A 20,884-nucleotide genomic window follows, 5' to 3' on the forward strand; every position below is an offset into this window, starting at 1 on the left:
TGTTTTAGACCTTGGCGGGGGTTGGGTCCAGCATGGCGGAAACTTTGCTTGTGCACTTTTGATATAAAGTGGTTCTCCAATGTCCTGTAAGAAGTTAGTCTATTCATAGCATCTAACAAAGTTGCCTGTTGCCTATGAAAGTGTATGCTTCCCTGAAGGAGTTGGCCTCTAAGGTACCATCCCACCCTGCCTTCTGCCTGATTTCAGACTAACACAGCTACCTGTCTGTCTCTATTAGAAGTTAAGATTCTCTCATGATAATTGCCAAATTCCGCTATTTTTAACAGGCTTCTGGGACTCCTCTTTAAACCACAGGAGAAGGAGAGGGGGAATTTCCCAGGCTGTGAAAGACTCTGCCTTCAGCACCACCCAGACAGATAATATAAGATCTAGCCAGCATTTTGCAAGTGACACAAACCAATGCTCATGTGAAATTGAGCTGTCAATAGGAAATGACAGGCTGTGGTTTGTGAATCCTATTTTTATAGAAGAGTGCAGTAATCCTTTTCCTCCAGATGTACCCCCTCCCAAAAGCTGCAGTGTGAGTTCTGAGCTCTCTCATGCCATCACCACCACGCTGAGTCTCAAGAAGTCTCCTCGCCGTCCCCCACCGCCACCTCCTCATGGCCAGGTTCTGAAGTCATCTAAAAAGCTATCAAAGGTTTCCATGACTGCCTGTGAAGACAACCAGCTGCTTCTTCAGCCTCCAGGGAAGAGCCCAACAGAAATGAAAACAGAGGGCAATGAAAGTATGGAAGAAGAAGGGAAAGAGCCCTGCTCATCCAGTGACCTCCCTCCAGCAGTCCCTAAGAAATGTGATCAGCCCTCCATCCCTCCCAGGAGGCGATTATCTGAAAGACTTTCACAGGAGCCCTGTGTAGATAAGTCTGCAAAATGTGAAACACCTCAAAGGGAACCAGTGGAGGAACAACATGCTTCTGCTGAGAGCAAGGATAACCGGTCTGTATGCCTAACAGCCACAGAAGAGCCTGAAGGTGTTGCTAAAACGCAGGCCAAGGAAGCAAAGCCTAAAGAGAAGGAGTGCATGCCCCAGCCACTGAGGAACTCCACAGCCAAAGGGAAGGTGCCCCCTATCCCACCACCAAGAAAGAAGAGGCTTTCCCAGCAAGCCTCCATCTCTATCTCCTGTAACACAAAGTCAGTCAACATTTCAGCACCAGATACAAGTGCTGCAGAGACTTCATCCAAAGACGGCTTGCAGCCAGCGGGTGATGCCGCCTGCTCCGACACTCAGGATGCACTAGGGGCCTGCTGTAAATCATCTGGGTCGTTTGAACTTAAAGGTTCTCTTTCCTCCTTGGACTGTCCAGGGAGCAGTGCAGCAGCTCATACCTCTGCTTCTGAGCCTGATTCTTACTCCACAAGCAGCACTGAGGATGATTTCGAGCAGCTGAGTAGCCCCTGTGGTAAAAAGACACGGTCCGTGATTCTGGACAAGGCCAAGCACAGGCTGTCCTTTGTGAGCTTAACAAATGTCTTCACAGTCTTCCTTTCTGCTAACAGAAAGCTGCAGAAGAAGATTGTGGAGCTATCTCAGGACAAGGACTCTTACTTTGGCAATTTGGTACAGGACTACAGAGTGTACAGTCTGGAGATGATGGCAAAACAGAGCTCCAGCACGGAGATGCTACAGGAAATCCGGCTGATGATGACACAGCTGAAAAGCTATTTAGTGCAAAGTACAGAGCTGAAAGCTCTCCTTGATCCTTCTGTTTATTCAGAAGAACAGATAGGTATGTTCTCCCATTTTATTCCTTCTCTGGGAATGGAGGGGATGCTTGTGAAGAGGGGGAGGGTGGTGGTCATAACTGAAGAGCTGAGGTGGTTCTTCAGAAAGCAATGGGATGTTCCATGAAACCTCAGTGTTGGAGGCTACATTTTCCTCTCAGATTATCTGTATTTGGGTCATGGTATTAACAGTGAAGAAACCAGTTAGAAAAATGCAAATAAAAGAATGGCCTGAAAGAGATTCAATTCCATGAGCAAAGACAGTCTTTCCTAAGCTTTGCAGAAAGCCCTGTCTTCACTCCATAGATAAATATTGCAGACCCCTGCCATAATGTTCCATATTTTATGAACTTCTGTATCCTGAGAAGATGTGTTCAATGAACATAGTGGAGTGGGGCCCTGGTAGGAGGGTCTCAATGTAGAATTTCCCTCCACATATGGCATTAATTTCAGAGATTAATGGATCTGTCTCTGGGATTATGGCTAATTTTGAAAGACAACATTCAGGGAAACCATGCTCTGTGCTCCCCAGCTGATCATTAAGAGAAGAGTGTAAAAACATTCCTGACCCCCCGAAACAGCATCTGCCTCCGACCCAGATCCCATTCCAGGGGACTCTCCTTGCTGGTGTTTGTTTTCTTGAAAAAGGGTGGGGGCCAGGATTGTTTAACAGTTCAGGACTTTTCATTTAAAGCATGGGGTATATTGTGTCAGTACCTTTTGTACTGAGAAGTGGTCTAGTTAAATGCCAGCAGGTGTATTTCTGTATTTTTTGCAGGGATAGGTCACGAGCCCTGTTATTCTGTGCTGTAGGGAATAGGAGCCAAAAAATAAGAATTGTGGAAAGACGTGAGATGCATCCCTCCCAAAGATTTGCCTAAGATGAAAAGCAAAGCAATTAATGGTGACAGGCATATGTTAGATCATTCCTGTACTGACTGTCTTCCCCCCCTTGGGATATCTATACTTCCCAAAATTTCCAGGCACTTATGACATGGAAAGCAAAAATCCAGGCAAAAATATCCACACAAAATTATGCATGTTGTGAAGCCGGAACTTGAAGGGAATAAAACAGTGAAAACCCACTAGTAAAGTCAGAGACACCAAAACTCCATGACTTCCAAAGTGCAGACTTCTGAACCAACACTGAACCAAGCCTGTGTTATTTTCATATAACAATGTGGGTTAAAACAATGTGAAAATTGTGCCTAAGTTCTCTTTTTTCCACTGTGCTTGGTTTGCATTTATCACCAGGAGAGCCAGGCTAAATAACCCACAGAAAGTCCATGGTCCACTGAGATCAGGACCACGCTGGGGAGGTGTCGTGACTCTCTACTGCCTCTCAGCTCCCACAGGATTGTTTGGTTCCCTTGGCACATGTCCCACTAGGCACTGTCCTTTTTGTGTCCCCTCTCCCCATTTGTCTGATTACTTCTGATAGTATTTTTATTCTTTGAACCCATAAGGCATGTCCCCACAAGCATGCACATGCAGGGGCGCATGTTTCCTGTGGGACAAACAGCAGCAGCATATATTTGTGCCCCTGCTATTTGTCCCTGGACACACCCCTACACGCGCACTCCAGCACATGGCAAAGGGACTCAGGTGAGGTAGGGGAAGCTGACACCAGCACCTGTGCTGGCCCCAGTCATCTTACCTGTAGTCCTGGGGGCCTGCCATGGCAGCAGCAGTGCTGAGCCAGCCACTTGGAGCCTGGCCAGCAGCCAGAGCATGGCTCTGGGTGGCCAGGCTCTTGTTTCTGGTGGCACCTGCTGCTGCCACATGTGCCACACCATGTTTTCTAGCAGCTCTTTTTGGGACATCGGGATCTCCCAGTGTCAAAAACAAACCTCTGTGCTGCAAATTAGCAGTGTAGCACATGGGTATACATGTGCTGCATGTGGTTTGTGGCCCCCTCAAATGGCTTTGAGGCACCACAGACTGCACATGCGCACTCATGGGGACATACCCAGAGACCTAGGGTGAGAATGTCTAGGGGGCAGCTCAGGAACTAGGTTGCCAGCATGCGCCAAGAGCCTGAGGTGTCCCAGGGCATCCTACCACCTCATTCCTAGGGTCGCTGTGTGTGGAGCAGCAGTAGGTAGCCACGACTTACTACCTCAGCAGTGACAGTGAGCTTTCTGCTGCTGTAGCTTAGCTGTACCCAGTCAGGCTCCATGAGAGCAGGCTGTTGGAGGAAAAGCAATGAGTAACAGTCTGGTAAAGGTGCTTTACTTCCCATTTCCTCTTAACTGGTTTTCCTGATACATTACAGTAACGTGCTTGTAAACTGTGAGTCACAAAAGCCCACAGCCACTGCCAGTTCACTGAATTACTCCTTTAGCTGAAGTGGTGGTGGCCTGTCCTTTCATAGTGGTTTCTGTCCTGCCCAGGACGTGGGATCAGCTTGTTATGACATCTCCACTACTCTACCACTTAGGGGTGTAAATCATTCCCTTGGCAAAATTACCAAATGCTAAGTTGATGCAGAGGACACTTATTTATCAGCCATATTCATTTGCACCCAAGTTATCATTGACATGGTTTTTAATTTGCTAATGAGGTAGGAATCATATTTGCTTATGTCAGGGACATATTTATGCCCCTGTGCTGATTTTTTTTTTTAGTGGATTTCTGCATTTTCCTGTTCTCACCCCTTCCTTTTCTATGCAGAAGTGATTGTTGAGTCAGCTTTGTACAAATGTGTCCTGAAACCTTTAAAAGATGCCATCGATTCGTACCTACGGGAAATCCATACCAAAGATGGAGTCTTTCAGCTGCTGAAGGAGAACCAGCTTGTCATACAAAGCACAACCACCACTGACCTAGGTATCACTACCAGTGTGCCTGAAACAGCTGTGCTGGAAAAAATAATTCACAAGTTTACAACTATGCACAAGGCCTATTCCCCAGAGAAGAAGATTGCTATCCTGCTGAAATCCTGCAAACTCATTTATGACTCCATGGCTCAGGGAAACCCAGGTAGGATTATCCTATTGAAACATTTGTTCTCTCTGCCTCCTCCTCAACTTCTGCTTTGCCTTTTTCCCAGCTATAGTGAGAAGGGGACTAAGGTTTTAATTTGAAATCAGTCCCTAGTGTGTTTACCATAACTCTTCACAGGGGTGCATGTTTTACAGACTTAATCAGGTAATATCAGTGAGGCATTTTGATATCTTCAAATAGAAGATGTTATATGAAATGTCCTAGCTGACTTGAAGCTCCTTAAATTAAAATACTGTTATTGAGGTCCATAACTCTGAGTTTTGTTGGAAGTGTCTGCCTTGTACAAGCATTCACATATATTTCCTCAAATTCCACTCCTGTGCCAGTTTGTACTGAGCTGTGTAAAACCTGTTAGGATTCACTCCACAAAGTCTTAAGACATCCAGAGAGGTAATGTCCCTGGGATACTTCATAGATGTAAAGTACTAGTACTGTTTATTGCTAAATCATTATTCCATGATGTTTTAGTTGTTTTGTTACGCCATTGCTACTTCTTTAGCGTGTCTGTCCTATCCAGACTAACTGTAAAGGTAATAAAATACCTTATTGTCTCTCATATAATACACCCCAAGTAAAACATGCACCTGTTTTTGGAAGGGAGAATGTAGAAGAAAAGATTTTTACAGTCATGGATGATTATGATATAGTAGTGCCAGGAAGTTTCTGATGCCTGTTGCCTCACCTAGACTGTCTCCTGGGATACCATACTGTCTGGACAAATGTTTCTAGGAGGACTTTGTCACACAAGGTTAGGCCCAGGCATTTGCAAGAGCAGTGACAAAAGTATTAGTTCTTTACTGTTAATAGTTCTTCAAATAAAGTGTGTGTGTATGTGTTCCTGTAAATAAATTATTGTTTCTACATTACAAGCCTCATCAAAATACAACCAGCAGCTCACTTGCTGTTTCAGGCACAAGTTACAGTGCTCAGGTAGTAGCTATAACTGCAAGAGGGTTAACATAGGATTCTGCCTCTGACTCACTGAACCAGACATAAGCCGTAGCCATCTTGGTAGCTGTATTACAGCAGAGTATTTACCGGTGAAGAAAACAGCTTTCCTGCTTAAGACATGCACCCCCAATTTTGCAGGGAAAAGTGTATGTTGTATGTGAGAAAATACAGTATGTTGGGACACCTGTTAGGATATGTGCACAACACTGTCCATTAAGAAAATGTGAATAGTACTAAAGACTTCTCATGTATGAGCTAGCACTAAAAGTCACAAATGTAGCACTTTCTCTCTGTGACTTCTTTTGTTCTCTGCATGGACCATTGCTTATGAGTTATAACTTTAGCGAAGAGAATTGCTGAAATTTATGTCCTGAGTGAAATGTTACCATTTTACCTCTCTTTTTGCCCCAAATCAGGATAAGAAGTTAAAGTTTCGACGTTTTTCTCATAATTTATTTGGAGGGGGTGGCAAAAAATCAGAAATGTCTTCAAATTCTGCTAGTCACACTGACTCATTTTGAAGTGTTAGACTAATCTATAATGTCCATATTAGTCAGTTCAGCATTAAAGTTCTCTTTTCCACTGTAATGCATTGCCTCATTGGAGCTGAAATTTGAAAGCCTGATGTTCCCATTTTTCCCTACAGATCGCTTCTCTGACTGAACTACAATCCCATGATATACCACAAGGCTTGATCAATAGGAAATATACATTGTATTATGGGAAAGGTCCTATGGGGAACATAAGCCAAAATGAGCATGCCTACATGTGACACTGTCACCGTAGCAACATGCTGGGGTGACGTAGCATCCACAGGTTTCTACGTGTGATCAGCAGCTACTTCGCCATAACGACGCACTCCCCCATTATAGCATGTTGCTACGGCAGAGTAGCTGCTAAAAATAACCGTGTGCTGCACGTATGGCACAGTACAGGCCGGTACTGCACCATGCTTTAGCAGAAGTACTAAAGCACAGCAGAGTAACAACGTTACTGCGGGGCAACATGTAGATGTGCTCAATGAGGTTTTAAGTGTAGCTCTCACAAGGAAGCTGTATACATTGCCAGGGAAATGCAGTTTAACGTTTTGCAGGACTGATGCAAAAATATTTGTATATATTTATTTAGCATTTTTTCTCAAAACAAAATATTTTGTTTCAGGTCAAATTTACCCAGAATGAAATATGTCATTTTGACTTTCCTGGTGACAAATTGAAAATTTTCAGGAAACTGCAGAAGCTGCACATTCTGGCAGAAAACTGTGACAGGAAGCCAGCCCTCCTGCTCCAGGTTGTCTCCTGCACTTTTACTCACCCAGATAACAGGAACCCAGTTCTTTTCATTCTTTCAACCAGTTCTGAGTCGGTGAAGTAGTCGTCACACAGGAAACAGGGCACAGCCTGTACACTTCCTGTATAATTGTCTATTTATACTTCTTGAAGCTCCTTTTGATCACCACTAAATCAGTTGGTTCACATCTCTTCCAATATCAGAGCAGATGGAGAGCCAAACCAACCTTTCACTGTACCAAAGACAAAAAATAACTGCCTCTGGCAAAAATAACATCTTATTATATAGTGGATTGCACTACTTGCTGTTATAACTTACTTGGCTGCCCAAGCCACTTCTCTAATGTATGTTAATTCAGAGACTAAGTCGGGCCTGAGAAACTGTCTTAAATTCTCAAAACAACATTTAGGTGTCAAGAGCTTTCTCCCGATCTTTCAAAACCACCAGTTTCCTATAAGGTTTTGAGGTACAGATCTATATCAGCTCTGGTTCATTAACAGGTTTTTGATGAGCATCAAGTTTACATTAAAATAGATGTGTCCTGGATATTCATAATAGTGTCCATCTCTGTAATGAGGTCAAGCAAAAGTCCTGGGTCCAGATTCCCCTCAAATTCAGAAAAGTTTGGAATTAGATTGAGGTTCAGATATCCACCCCATGGCTGAGCTAAACTTCTAATCAAACCCCCAACCAAGGCCCTACTGTGTGGTGTTTTGGGTTTCTTTTTCAGTTGCGCTGCTGCAATTTCACACCACTTTGGTTAAAATGAGGATATATAGGAATACAGTCACCCAGATGTATGGTAGGAAAGGAGTGAACAAGCCCAAAGCAGGATGCCAGTGTAGAAGGCTTGGTTCTATCCATGCTAAATTCCTAATTTCTTAAGATAAGATTTCAAGGTACATTGACCACCCCAAATTCCCGAAAGCTGTTCTATAGCCTGGGGAACTAGATTCCTTATTTTGTTCAAAAATATCAATAGCAGCTCTGGGCAGGTTCTTAATCATTCCTCAAGGTAAGCGTCAGAACAGAAATGGAGTCATTGTCTGTAGGGTGAACACACTGTGCACCAGGGCAAGCAGCTACGCTGCTTTTGGTGTAAAAGGCCACCCATCTGGAACACCAGAGTGTGTTTGAAAGCACTGCCACAGGAATGGTGAATTCACCTTATACACCCAGCCTCAGAGGGTGTCCAGCATTTTTGCTACTCAGAGCAAAGAGGAATATCACCAGGAAAGTCAAAATGATGTATTTCATTTTGGGTGAATTTAACCTGAAGCAAAATATTTTGTTTTGAGAAAAAATCCTAAATAAATATATACATATATTTTTGTTTCAGTCCTGCAAAACATTAAACTGCATTTCTCTGGCCATGTATACAGTTACCATCCTGAGGAAATAGTGCAGCACTGCATTCATTTTTAAGCACCTTGCCACTTGAAAGATACGAGAATGGACAAGAGCACTGAAGGGAAGGGCTGGATTTTTGAGAAATAGTGAATGAACTAAACAGATCAAGTGAGATACAGCAGGGTTGTCACGCGTACAAAGGATGGAGAGGCCAAAGATAGGGAGAACAATCATGTAGGGAATTCCCAGAGAATGGAATAAGAGAATAGTTTCTGAACAGTAAGATCTATTAGCCTGTGCAATAATCTCCAGGGGAAGTGGCTGAAGTTTCATCATTTGAATCACTTAAAATTGGACTGTATGAAACAATGGAGAAATGTACTTCAAAGAACAACTCCACATGGACTGAGGGAGGGGCAGGCCAGCTAAACTAAATATGGTAGGCTTTTCCATCCCTAATTTGTGCAAATCCATGCTTTGTGCAGTAGGAATGACTAAAGTATAGTGTATTTCCAGGAAAAGATAATTTAATAATGAGTTCAATTAGAAACCTGATGAATGTAAGTTGCCGTTTCATTCTTTTTTCCCCCTACATACATAGTTCTGCAGTTGACAGTGACTTGAGTGGCACTACTGAGCTATTGGGCACTGAAGGCATTAGCATAAATGTTCTGTGTTGAAGCCTTTTTCTAGAATCAGTTTACACTGAACCAAAGTGGTTCTTTTATATTGTGTGCTATCACATATTGTTTCTAAGGCAGGGGGAGGGAATAATGTTTTTTCCTTGTGAAGTCCAGAGACCTGGAAGGCAGTGTTGTGTCAGAATTAATGTTAATCAGACCTAAGATTATCCTTTATCTCATCTGGTTCCTGCATTTGAATCAAATGCCTGTTCAAGCTCAAACAGAAGTGGTTTCCTTGAAAGATAAATAGAAAACATTAAAAAACATTAATAAACATTAAAAAATTTATGCCTGTGCATAAATAGAAAACATTAAAAAATCACCTAGCTTATAGTCAGTCTTGGAAATCAAACACACTTTCAACCAAACCTGACCTGTATGTTACAGAAACTTCACATAGCTAATATACCAGCAAGTAGAAGGTGCCCATGTATGCAAAGCATGTAGTTGGGAGTGTGGGCTGCATTTTAGACCATTGACGATATTTCTGTGTGATCACAGGTATATCATGTCCCCTTTGTGTGTGTCAGCCTCCCAAACTGTAAAATAATTCTGAGCTACATCTCCCCTAAGGGAATGCTGCGAGGCTCCATTCAAGCAGGTTTACAAAATGTTATGAGACTGTTGCATGGACAGAGGATGCTGTACAAGTGCAAAGTGCTATTACTGCATTAAGATGATTATCAGGCCTGCTGTACAGAAGAGCTACTGGGGGGAAACATGTATATGGATGTGTTACAGCCAAGCCCTAATTTCTTTATGGAGGCTTGGGCAGAATTCCAGTTTCTTTAAACCATGCATTTAATTAATACCAATCCCACTCAAGCACTGCAGCCCAGCCAGAGGCTGATATTGCAAGTGCTCTCCTCTGAATGTAATAGGATAGGCTTGTTGGAGAGGGGAAGGCTTATTTTAAGCCTCTTACAGATATTTATGAAACAAATATTTCCTGTCAAACAGGTCAGATTTTGGAGTAGGGCAATACCACCTTGACCAAGTAAGCCCATTTCCTCATGCTACAGAGCCATTGCACAAGTCTTAGAGTCAGACTGATAGCAGGATGTAATCTGCTAGTTTTTGATGCAGAAGACAAGAGTTACATACAGAGTTTTACAGTGAAGCAGACAAGTCAGTTCCAAGTGAAGAGCTAACTGGACCCTTTGCTTTAAACCAGCACAAACTCTTCTGAGCAGAGATGGGCCTCAGAAAAGCTCATATCTGGATCTGAACCTCTTCAGACATTTCAGGGGTTTCTATTCAAGGTGCTGGTTCAGCCCATTCTAGAGAAGGATAAACTTAACATAGAGATGCACTGACTTTAACCACTGGTTACTTGCATTTGTCTTTGGTCTTTTTGGTCCTTCTTTGTCCATTCTGAGACTGGTCCTGCAAGATGTTGAGCAATATTGACCTTGCTGGGAGATGGGGACACTTAGCACCCGCTTGTGGCTGGATCAAGGACCAAGTTAGCAAGGGGATAGAAAAATTATGACCTAGTTTTCAATGGCACTGTCTATCTTGAGTGGATGCAGCACTTAATTACAATGGGTCAGTCAAACCTGCCTAGTTTGAGTTCATTAATCAAAAGGCACTGTATGTAAAAGATTTCAGTAATTAACAGCTGGGACCGCAGAAATATTTCATGTATAATTCTTTTATCAAGTTTTAAAGTTAGAAGATGTATAACAAGGCTTGGTTGGCAGAGCATGTAGGGAAATGAGATGAGTAGCAATGAAAATAGTTGACTCAAAGCCTAATTGTAAATATAAACCACATTTTATTCAATAAAACAGGAATGGAGAAATTCTGAAAGAGTCCTTGAAAAGTGTCACCCTGTGTTAATGCCAGCTGGCTCAGGGATAGATAAGTGGCCACTGAACTTTGCACGTCAGATTTCACCCAGATTGGTAAACCAACAAGTCTTCACCACCAGCTGGCTGTTGGATGAAAGGGCTGGATTGTCCTAGTGGACAAGAATTCATATCACAACCTGGGATCCTTCTTGGGGGGACTTAGCAGAGAGGATACAGATTGTTCATGAAGAATGACCCACCCTCTCACTCTTAAAGATGGGCTTTCCAGACCAGAGAAGGCGGGGAGAGGAAGAGGCTACCACAGTACTCTACCTTTCTAGGGTACTAAGTGTCCAGGTCTGTTAAGTCTAACATGGTTCAGCAGCTATTTAAAAACTTAAAGCACTTGAAGGAGCAGAAGGAAAACAGCTGGGTTGACTCGTAGGTGGCTTTACAGTGGTAGAATTCTGCTGACTCTGGAGTATTACTCCAGATTACTCTGGGGTTAGTGAGATCAGACCTGGGGTTCTCCTTTCGTAGTTTCTTTTGAGGCAGAACTTAAATGCAGTTCAACAACAAAAATTAAAGCAGCTGTAACACTACTGCATTTATATTTGTGACTAGAATGGATTTGGCACCATGGCTCCAATCAATTGAAGCTTTCAAAGAAACTGATGCCGTAGCAACACAGGAGAAATAAAACATTCATCCAGACACAAATTAAGCACTGGAGCCCTTTTACAGTACAGCTCTGAACCTGTAGTGGTATCGTTAACTGCCTCTGTAGTTAAGCTAGCACTTTTAGAAAGTGTTACTCCTCCTTTCACCAAGTAGACCATCAGTTCCCTTCAATGGTTTGGGCCCACTGTAAAAATCGGCCTGAATTAGAACTAGAAAAAGTGAATATAACACCCTCACCCTCTTCCACTTTAACTACACTGTCTGCTTAGCAGATACATTGTTTGCTTTATTTTAAAGTCAGATTTTTAAATTGAGAATGAGGCTTATCTTTGTTTGAATCTCTAGTGAAGTATCTTCCTCTGCCAAATGAGAACCAATGTTAACTATGAATGACAAATAAGGAAACCTGACTCATGGCAAAGACTTGACATAAGTCAGTGGGGAACATTTGAGGAATGGGAATTTATACCATGAAAGGGTAGGCAGACTGTTTGCCAAAAGCAGTCTGGGTTCAAGTTCACTATAGTTAACGTCAGGGATAGATTTTGTCTGTGGAACCTCGACAGATGATTCTCAAACAGACATGAACAAGTTAGATAAAGGAGAAAATGCCCATGAACATTTCAGGCAACCCTAGTGATTTCAGAATGAAATCAGAGGGTTTTGGATTGTGAAGACAGCACATACCTGCGTACCTGAAAGCTGGCTTGTTAAGCAACTTCATTGTATATATTCTGTATGGTATGAATCAAAGGAATGGCAATGGAAAAGAGATGGATATGAAACTAGGTTGTAGACAGGAAATACAGGCTTCATGCTCTTCCCAGTGAATCTTGTGAAGATTCTGTGTGGATCTTATCTTGTGACATCTGAAATAACGATAGCATGAAATGTTTGATAGATAACCCAAAGGATGGCAGAAGGCAGGACAGGGCACACCTATTGCTCGGAAATGTATCAGCTTTTGTAGGCATCAGATCCCAAGGAAATGTAAAGACTGAGGACTATATCCAGTTTGGTCACTTTAGCATAGATACTTAGGTGCATGCCCGCTGCCATGAATGATTCAGTTTAACCAAATATAGATGCCTCAAATCCTTACAAAGCCAATGGGAAGGTTTATCAGTCTCTGAAAAGTGACTCAAAAGGCACACAGAAGCAGCCAATCAGAAATGCTAAGTATGGGGGTGTGTTTGAACCCCCGTCTGTCTCAGCAGTGTAGGCTGCACATAGAGATTTCTGTTCACTTGGGAGCCAGAATACCAAATTCTTCTGAAATAAGGTGCCTAACCTGAGTGTTGGTGATGGCTTTCACCTATTGGAGAACAGCCTAGTGGTTAACACCTTCAGCCAGGATGTAGAAGACTTATGTTCCTTATTCTCCTCAGCCTCTGTGGGTTCAAACCTATCTCCACCTTCCCAGAAGGGTGCCCTAATTACCAAGCTGTAGAATAGTCTGGGTGAGGGTGCCCCCTCCCCTTTCTGTTGAAGCTAGGCAACTGGGCAGCTGAGGATACAAATTGGTCATGGGGCCAGAGGAAAAAGGACAAAGAGAGAAGGAGCCTGATTTTGTAACCTAATGATGATGACACTCAGCTAGGAAGAAAGGCAACTCAGATTCCAGAGTTGTTTCTCTCTTTTAACCAGTGACTGTCTAATATAAAATACATCAGCACTGCTGAGAAGCGGGAATGAGATCCCAGGAGTTGTGCTCCTGCCCCCGCTCTCTCTCCACCCTCACAATGCAGGGGCTATACAGAGGTACCCTTCATTGTTTTATTCCTGACCCCGTGATTCTTGCATACAGTTTTCAGTTGTTCAAACCGAGCCTTAGAAGAGGTTTGATCATCAACATGATTAAAAAAAACACATTGTGTTAGCATATCGGGACACTATACCTTCCCCTTGGCTCCCAGCCTCCTTGGAGAATCCATTATAACTAAGCACACAGGATCTAATCTTTACCTCCTGAGGAAACATAGGAAAGCATGATTCCTGTCCCAAGAACCACCCTGTCATATCCTGTTTCTGTTATTCTCCAGGGGCCTTTCCGTTGTCCACAGATAGAGAATGAGGAGGGGGCCCAAGGGAATAAAAGTTTGTAATCCATTTTGAGAGTTCTGCTGATGGTATGAACTGAAACCAAACATACTGCACTTCAGAACAGCAGCACCCTTGAGCTTCAAGCATGCAGAGCTTAATCCTCAGCAGTCCCTCAGTACCTCTTGTTTGTATTTCATAATTTTGTATTTAGATGATGATCAGGAATTATGAAATGGAGCCTGCTAGAAATTTTGTTCTTGACTTCTTTATTAGTTTTTCTGCTTGATTATTTAATTTTCAAATTCTTAACCTCTCTTCATCGGCATCTTTCAGCTGTTAGCCTGTCCGTTGGTATAACCCATAGGAAACTTCCCACATACCTATTAATAAGCCACCACTTCTGCATTAGAACTGTTACCTTACTGTGAGGCGTGTTGATACCCATATGTGTTACTCTTTGTTTCAGGGAAGCCTTATGGTGCAGATGACTTCCTGCCAGTGCTAATGTATGTTCTGGCTCGCAGCAACCTTACTGAAGTGCTTCTGAATGTGGAGTATGTGATGGAGCTCATGGACCCGGCCCTGCAGCTGGGGGAAGGTATGAAAGAGCTATCATGCATCTGGAATGCTCTCTTTTTTAAAAAATGTACTTCTTTTCATTTAAAAAAAAAAAGGAAAAGTGAATGCTGTGTCAATAGAACACAACGGGAGCTCTGGCTAGAGTTAGGGATGGCTTCTGGGTGGGCCTCCCTTGTATGCTTTGGCCAATTTTTACGAGTGCGTGCCTAAGTTAAATTCCATAATGAGTCACTAAAATGTCAATAGTGCTGAGAACCTGGATGCACCCTCTAACCTCAGTTAGAGGTGCAGGTGCCCAGCTATTCTGAAAGTCAAGGCCCCAGATTGCCTAAATATGGATATCAGCGGCACCCACCCTTGAAGACCTCAGCCCAGATATTGTAAAGTAAGCAGATCTCTGTCTAAAAATAAACTCCTGTGCTACACTCTGTCAATGCTTTCTATTGCTCTAATGAGAAAGAGTTATGCTTCTTTAATTGTGCAGTTTGTCTTTGATTAGGCACAGTGTTCATTTCCTGTAATGTTTGTGTAATAAACTAAACCTTTTAGCAATGCTACGTAAGTGATACATACCAATCTAAAGACAGTGAAGTATGGGTAGTAATGAACGCTGGATTTGGATATGGAGAGAATTATTACAGAATAAAATACTAAAGGGAACTATATTATTTTGTGGGATAGATAGAGATTAGACAGTTAGGTGCTAATAATGGTTGGGCCCAGTTTTTCCAAATGAAAATCAACAGATTTCTTCACCCAGTATTTGCTGAAATAACAGCAGGTGATGCTATTTCAGTTTTGGTTTTGGTAAGCAGTGAAGTTATTACAGAAGAGTTGCTCATGTAAAATAACCAGGGATCAAGCCATCCTAAATTGATTCTGTTAAAATTAAATGGAAAGAAAAACAAAGTTAAGTCTGTGGCTGAGGCTCTTCATTTCAAAAGGGCAAACATAAGGAGACTGAGCAAACTAGATCAGTGGTTCTCAACCTTTTTCCAGTCAGCGCACACTTCACTTTTCTGAATGTTGCAACATCTCCAGTTGAGAACCATGGCTGGTGCTACCTTAACTTACCTCACTGCTTCTCAACTGGATGTTCCTGCCTCCCGGTAAAACTGCTCTGCACACCTGCTGCACAGCAAGCTTGTGAAGGGCTGTGGCACACATATGCTTCTCCTGCATTAGGGCTGTCTGCCCTAAAGCAGACAGAGAAGTTGGCTTGAGTGGTAGCCCTTTCTGAAAGTGGGTGCATAGGGAGTGAGGCATTAACGGTGTGGAAGAGGATTAGAATGCCACACAGAAAGAACTGAATGGCCTTGAAGATTAGAGTAATAGAAACTGGATTAAATTATTTTGAGCCACAAATATCATCCTGCTGTGAAGATAGAAAATACAGTCCTAGGAAGTATGATGAGAAGTATTTCTAGTGTGGGTAAATGTTAATGCCCTTGTACAAAGCTTTGGTAAGATTTTATTTAGATTCTGTGTACAGTTCTGGTCACCAGTGTTCGAGAAAAATGGATTTAAATTGGAATAGGTGCAAAGAAGGGCTATTATGACGGTGAGGGGAAGAGAGAGCCTCTTATATGAGGGGAGACCAAAGGTGTTTAGTGAAGTTAAGGTTGGAAAGGGGATATGATGATAATCATTGAGGAGAGGAGAAACACCAGGGAGGAAAAGAATTATTTAAGCCAAAGAACAAATAAAGAATAAATGAGTACAAATTGGACAATAAATATAGGCCAAAAACTAGAAGAAGGTTTCTAACCATCAGAACAATTCGATTCTGGAGCTGCTTTCTTAATGGAACAGTAGCAGCAAAAAACCTAACTATTTTTAAGATGGAGCTTGAAAAAGATGTTATGATGTATTTTCCTGCAGTGGCAGGGTACTGGACTCAATAATCGGGGACCAGGAGGTCCCTTCCAGGCCTGGATTCCTATGAGTAACATTCACTGCAGTAGTGGGATCCCTCTGAAGAAGGACAATTAAATTACTGTTGCTTTGCCTCCTGTGCCAGGAGACTGCTATGTTGAAAACCATGTTCTGAACATATTGTCCTTATGTAAAGTGCTTCCCAGACACCATTTGTGTGACCAACCATGAGAATTGTTGTGAGTTTCATTTAAAAAGAGGAAACATTACAGAGAGGTGTCAGAGCAGCCAGAATTGTATGTTGTGGAATCGCCATCTAGTGACTGTTTTGATCATCTACAACTGGAGTTTTTTATTTGAGAATGAGAGGAGATAACAAACTCGGAAGCCAGCAAGGAATGTTAAAATTGTGAAACAGAGATGAGGTACTCAGTACCTCAAAGCTAAGCTCCATTTTAATTTGGGGGACACAAAGTTTAAATCCTTGGATCTGAGCTTGTCCCTTAATTGTTAACTTTTGATCAGAACCAAGCTTGGAGGTGGTTATGTTTCTGGCTTTGGCCATGTTCTTACATAAGGAGCTCAAAAGATTTCAATTCTGTCACATTTCATGCCTGAAACTGAATTGATTCTAGTCATGAATCCATCATCTAAGCAAGCTCATTTTTGGCTGTCAAACGCTACCTCCTTGACCCATATCTAACTTAGGCATGTACTGGGCAAACATGGAAACAAATGCTTGTGTGTAAATTATGAACTAGCAGACTAAGAAATGCAGCTTATCCCTCCTAGAGAGGAACAAACATTTTGAGGCTAAAGCACAGACCTGGAAGTTAAAGTATCAAGGTTATTTACCCAGATTTAGAGATACTGGCTCCTTAGTACTTACTAGCAATACCAGATCTGTCCCATGGCTGAGCATCGCTGACTGTGTTGTGCTGCAGTCATGTCCCAGATGTATGGTAGCACACTGGTACACTGCATGCTCTGAAGCAAGTGCATCAGCTGCTTCACACATTAGGCTGCTTGGGCTTCAGCCCTGGAGGGTCTCCAAGGGCACTCACACACTGAGGAAGAGAGGATTCCCTTAGTCGAACTGCCAACAGTGAAGGCTGCAGGTGACTCAGGGCCACTTGCTAGAAGTCCTGTTCCGGTTTCATGAGCAGTGAAAGAAATGGTCCCAGCATAACCCTTCATCACCCACTTGCCTACAGGCTACCAACTTTCATAGTTTCATAGTTTCATAGTAGCTAGAGTCGGAAGGGACCTAGGTAGATCATCTAGTCCGACCCCCTGCCTTAGCAGGAAAGAGCACCGGGGTCAGATGACCCCGGCAAGGTGCTCATCTAACTTCCTTTTAAAAATCCCCAGGCTAGGAGCCTGCACCACTTCCCCTGGAAGCTGGTTCCAGGCCCTAGCCACCCTGACTGTGAAGTAGCGCCTCCTAATATCTAATCTAAACTTACCCTCCGCCAGTTTGTGACCGTTATTCCTGGTCACTCCTGGCAGCGCACGGGGGAACAGGGACTCCCCCAATACCTGCTGATCCCCCCTGACCAGTTTGTAGCAGGCCACAAGGTCCCCCCTTAGCCTTCTCTTGTGGAGGCTAAACAGGTTCAGGTCCCGTAGCCTATCCTCATAAGGCCTGCCCTGCTGACCCCTGATCATACGAGTGGCCCTCCTCTGAACTCTTTCCATATTGTCCACGTCCCTCTTGAAGTGTGGCGCCCAGAACTGGACGCAGTACTCCAGCTGCGGCCTGACCAGTGCCGCATAGAGGGGGAGGATCACCTCCCTGGACCTGCTCGAGATGCATCTGTGGATGCATGATAGGGTACGATTGGCCTTCTTGACTGCCTCCCCACACTGCCGGCCCATGTTCATCGTGGAGTCAATGACGACTCCAAGATCCTTTTCCGTCTCCGTGCTGGCAAGAGGAGAGTTCCCCAACCTGTAAGTGTGGTGCCGGTTCTTCCTCCCCATGTGCAACACCTTGCACTTGTCAGTGTTAAACCCCATCCTATTCTCATCCGCCCACCGTTGCAACCTGTCAAGGTCAGCTTGTAGCCTATTGCACCCTTCTAGTGCACCCACATCCCCCCACATCTTAGTGTCATCAGCAAACTTGAACAGGGTGCTTTCTACCCCCTCATCCAAGTCACTGATGAAGATGTTGAACAGTGCAGGCCCGAGGACCGAGCCCTGCGGAACCCCACTGCCCACATCCTTCCAGGTCGAGAAGAACCCATCCACTACCACCCTCTGGGTGCGGCCCTCCAACCAGCTGGCGACCCATTTGACCGTGTGGGCATCGACACCACAGTCTCTCAGCTTTTTGATGAGGACAGGGTGAGAGACAGTGTCGAAAGCCTTCCGGAAGTCCAAAAAGACTACATCCACAGCAACCCCTGCGTCTAATGATTTGGTGACCTGATCGTAAAAGGCCACCAGGTTGGTCTGACAAGACCTGCCACTGATAAACCCATGTTGGTTGCCCCTGAGCATGCATTCCCCCGCAAGGCCCTCCTGGACGTGTGCCAGGATAATTTTTTCAAAGAGCTTCCCCGGGATTGAGGTCAGACTAACTGGCCTGTAATTTCCCGGGTCCTCTTTTTTTCCCTTTTTGAAGATAGGGACCACATTGGCCCTCTTCCAGTCCTCCGGCACCTCGCCAGAGCACCACGAGTGCTCATAGAGCCGTGCCAGGGGTCCCGCAATGACCTCAGCCAGTTCCTGTAGAACCCTAGGGTGAAGATCGTCCGGACCAGCGGACTTGAACACGTCCAGCTTCTCCAGAAGTACCCTAACTAACTCCTCGCTAACCCTTGGCCCAGGCGTGTCTCTCTCGGGGCCCGAGGGGGGCCCAGCAGGGAGGTGGCTGAACTGGTCCCTACTTAGGAAGACAGAGGCAAAGAAATCGTTCAATATGTTAGCTTTGTCATCTGGCGTGATGACTAAGTTGCCCATCGTGTCCTGCAGGGGCCCCACATTACCCGGGACCCTCTTTTTACCCCCTATGTATTTGAAGAAGGACTTCTTATTGTCCTTAATCCGGGAAGCTAGTCCTACCCTGTTGCAGCTGCTTTTGGTCCCTGCCAGTTAAGTGCTACTGGTAATCCCCATATAATCACAGGGTCATAGGAGAGTAGGCCTGGGAGAGATCTCACAAGGTCATATAGTCCAGTCCCTTGCTCAAGGCAGAATCATCCCTGACTAAACCATCCTAGCTAAGTGTCTGTCCAACTTGCTCTTGAAAATTTTTAGGGATGGAGATTCCACGACTTCTCTAAGTAGCCGGTTCCAATGCTTGATCACTGTCATAATCAGAAAGTGTCTTCTAATCTCAAAACTAAATTTATTTTGCTGTAGCTGAGTTCATTGCTCCTATTCCTGTCCCTATAGCCCCAGATAAAAGCTCATCTGCATCCTCTTTAAAAATGGTATTTGAAAGCTGTTATCAAATCCCCATTCAGTCTTCTTTTCTTCAGACTACATGATCTTAATTCTTTCAGCCTTTCCTCATAAATCATACTTCCCAGGCCCCTAATCATTTTTGTTGCTCTGCATTGGACTATTTCCAATTTGTGCATCTCTTTCTTGAAGTGTGAGGCCCAAAACTGGACAACAGTACTGCAGGTGTGGCCCTATCGGTGCTGAATTGAGAAGAAGAATCGCTTCCCTTGATTTGCAAGTGACAGTCCTGTTAATACAACCTAGTATATAGCTGGCCTTTTTGCAACAAGAGCACACTGTTGACTCGTACTCAGTTTGTACTCCACTGTAACCTCCAGGTCCTTCTCTGCAGTACTGCAACCTAGCCAATCATTCCCCAGAATGGGGTGAGCCATAAATGGCCAACCTGTGCCTGGCTGCTCACAGAGGGACAATCCTTTGAGTAATCCTCCTCTTTTTGAGTAGGTGGGAAGGCCCGCTCCATTTCTAGCACTGGGGGCACCAGACACGCACAAAACAAAATGCCTTAGCTTGCATTATAAGGCAAGGGCTGGTGAAATTGGTTTATCTCTGAAAGAAGATCCTGTATGAGTTTACAGTGATTCTACATTTAACCTGAAGGTGTCTTTAACAACGCCACCATTGCTTTCATTCATCTATGTTATGGGGGACATGGTCATGCTGAAAGATAGGTTGCAGATACAGGCAGACCAGGACAGGCTGGAGAGTTGGGCAAACCAGAACCAGATGAAGTTCAGCACTCAGAAGTGTAAGGTGCTCCATCTCAGGGCAAACAATCCCTAACATACCTACAGGCTCGGTGGCGACAATTTGACTTGCACCATGGCCGAAAGGGACCTGGGGTAGTGACTGACCATTGCGTGAACATGAGCTGGCAGTACAATGCTGTGGCCAGCAGGGCAAACAATATGCTGGCATTCATTAACTGTTGCATCTCATGCAAAACTAAGGAAGTGATACTCCCACTGTACTCCGCACTGGTGAGACCACAGCTGGAATACTGCATCCAGTTCTTGTTGCACTTCAACAAGGATGTGGAAAAACTTGAGAGGGTCCAGAGAAGAGCCACCCATATGATCAGGGACTTGCAAGGCAAGCCATATGAGGAGAGGCTGAGGGACTTGGGCCTCTTCAGCCTACAGAAAAGAAGGCTGAGAGGGGGCTTACTGCTACATCAGGGGGGTACATCAAGAACTCAGTGAACAGTTGTTCACCAGGGCACCCCTGGGAAAGACCAGTAGCAATGGATACAAACTCCTGGAAGGCCACTTCAGGCTCAGTTCCAGGAAAAAATCCTTCATGGTCAGTGTGTCCAGACTGTGGAACAAACTCCTTCCGGTGGTGGTGCAGTCACCTACCCTGGAAATCTTCAAAAGGGGACTGGACAGTCACCTCACTGGGGTCACTTGA

General features: G+C 44.1%; 1 protein-coding gene across 1 annotated transcript in view; it reads left to right on the forward strand.

The window, feature by feature from the left end:
- Window positions 1-20,884, forward strand: part of RIN3 (Ras and Rab interactor 3) — an 80,199-nt gene that overhangs the window by 49,370 nt on the left and 9,945 nt on the right. The window contains exons 4-6 of the mRNA XM_090034654.1: window positions 288-1,754; window positions 4,423-4,731; window positions 14,013-14,144. Coding sequence (XP_089890780.1) covers window positions 288-1,754; window positions 4,423-4,731; window positions 14,013-14,144 — 1,908 coding nt within the window. The remainder of the gene's footprint in view (window positions 1-287; window positions 1,755-4,422; window positions 4,732-14,012; window positions 14,145-20,884) is intronic.

This window comes from Crocodylus siamensis, chromosome 2, assembly GCF_052110815.1.
Source record: "Crocodylus siamensis isolate JL-2025a chromosome 2, ASM5211081v1, whole genome shotgun sequence".
In the NCBI taxonomy this organism is placed as follows: Eukaryota; Metazoa; Chordata; order Crocodylia; family Crocodylidae; genus Crocodylus; species Crocodylus siamensis.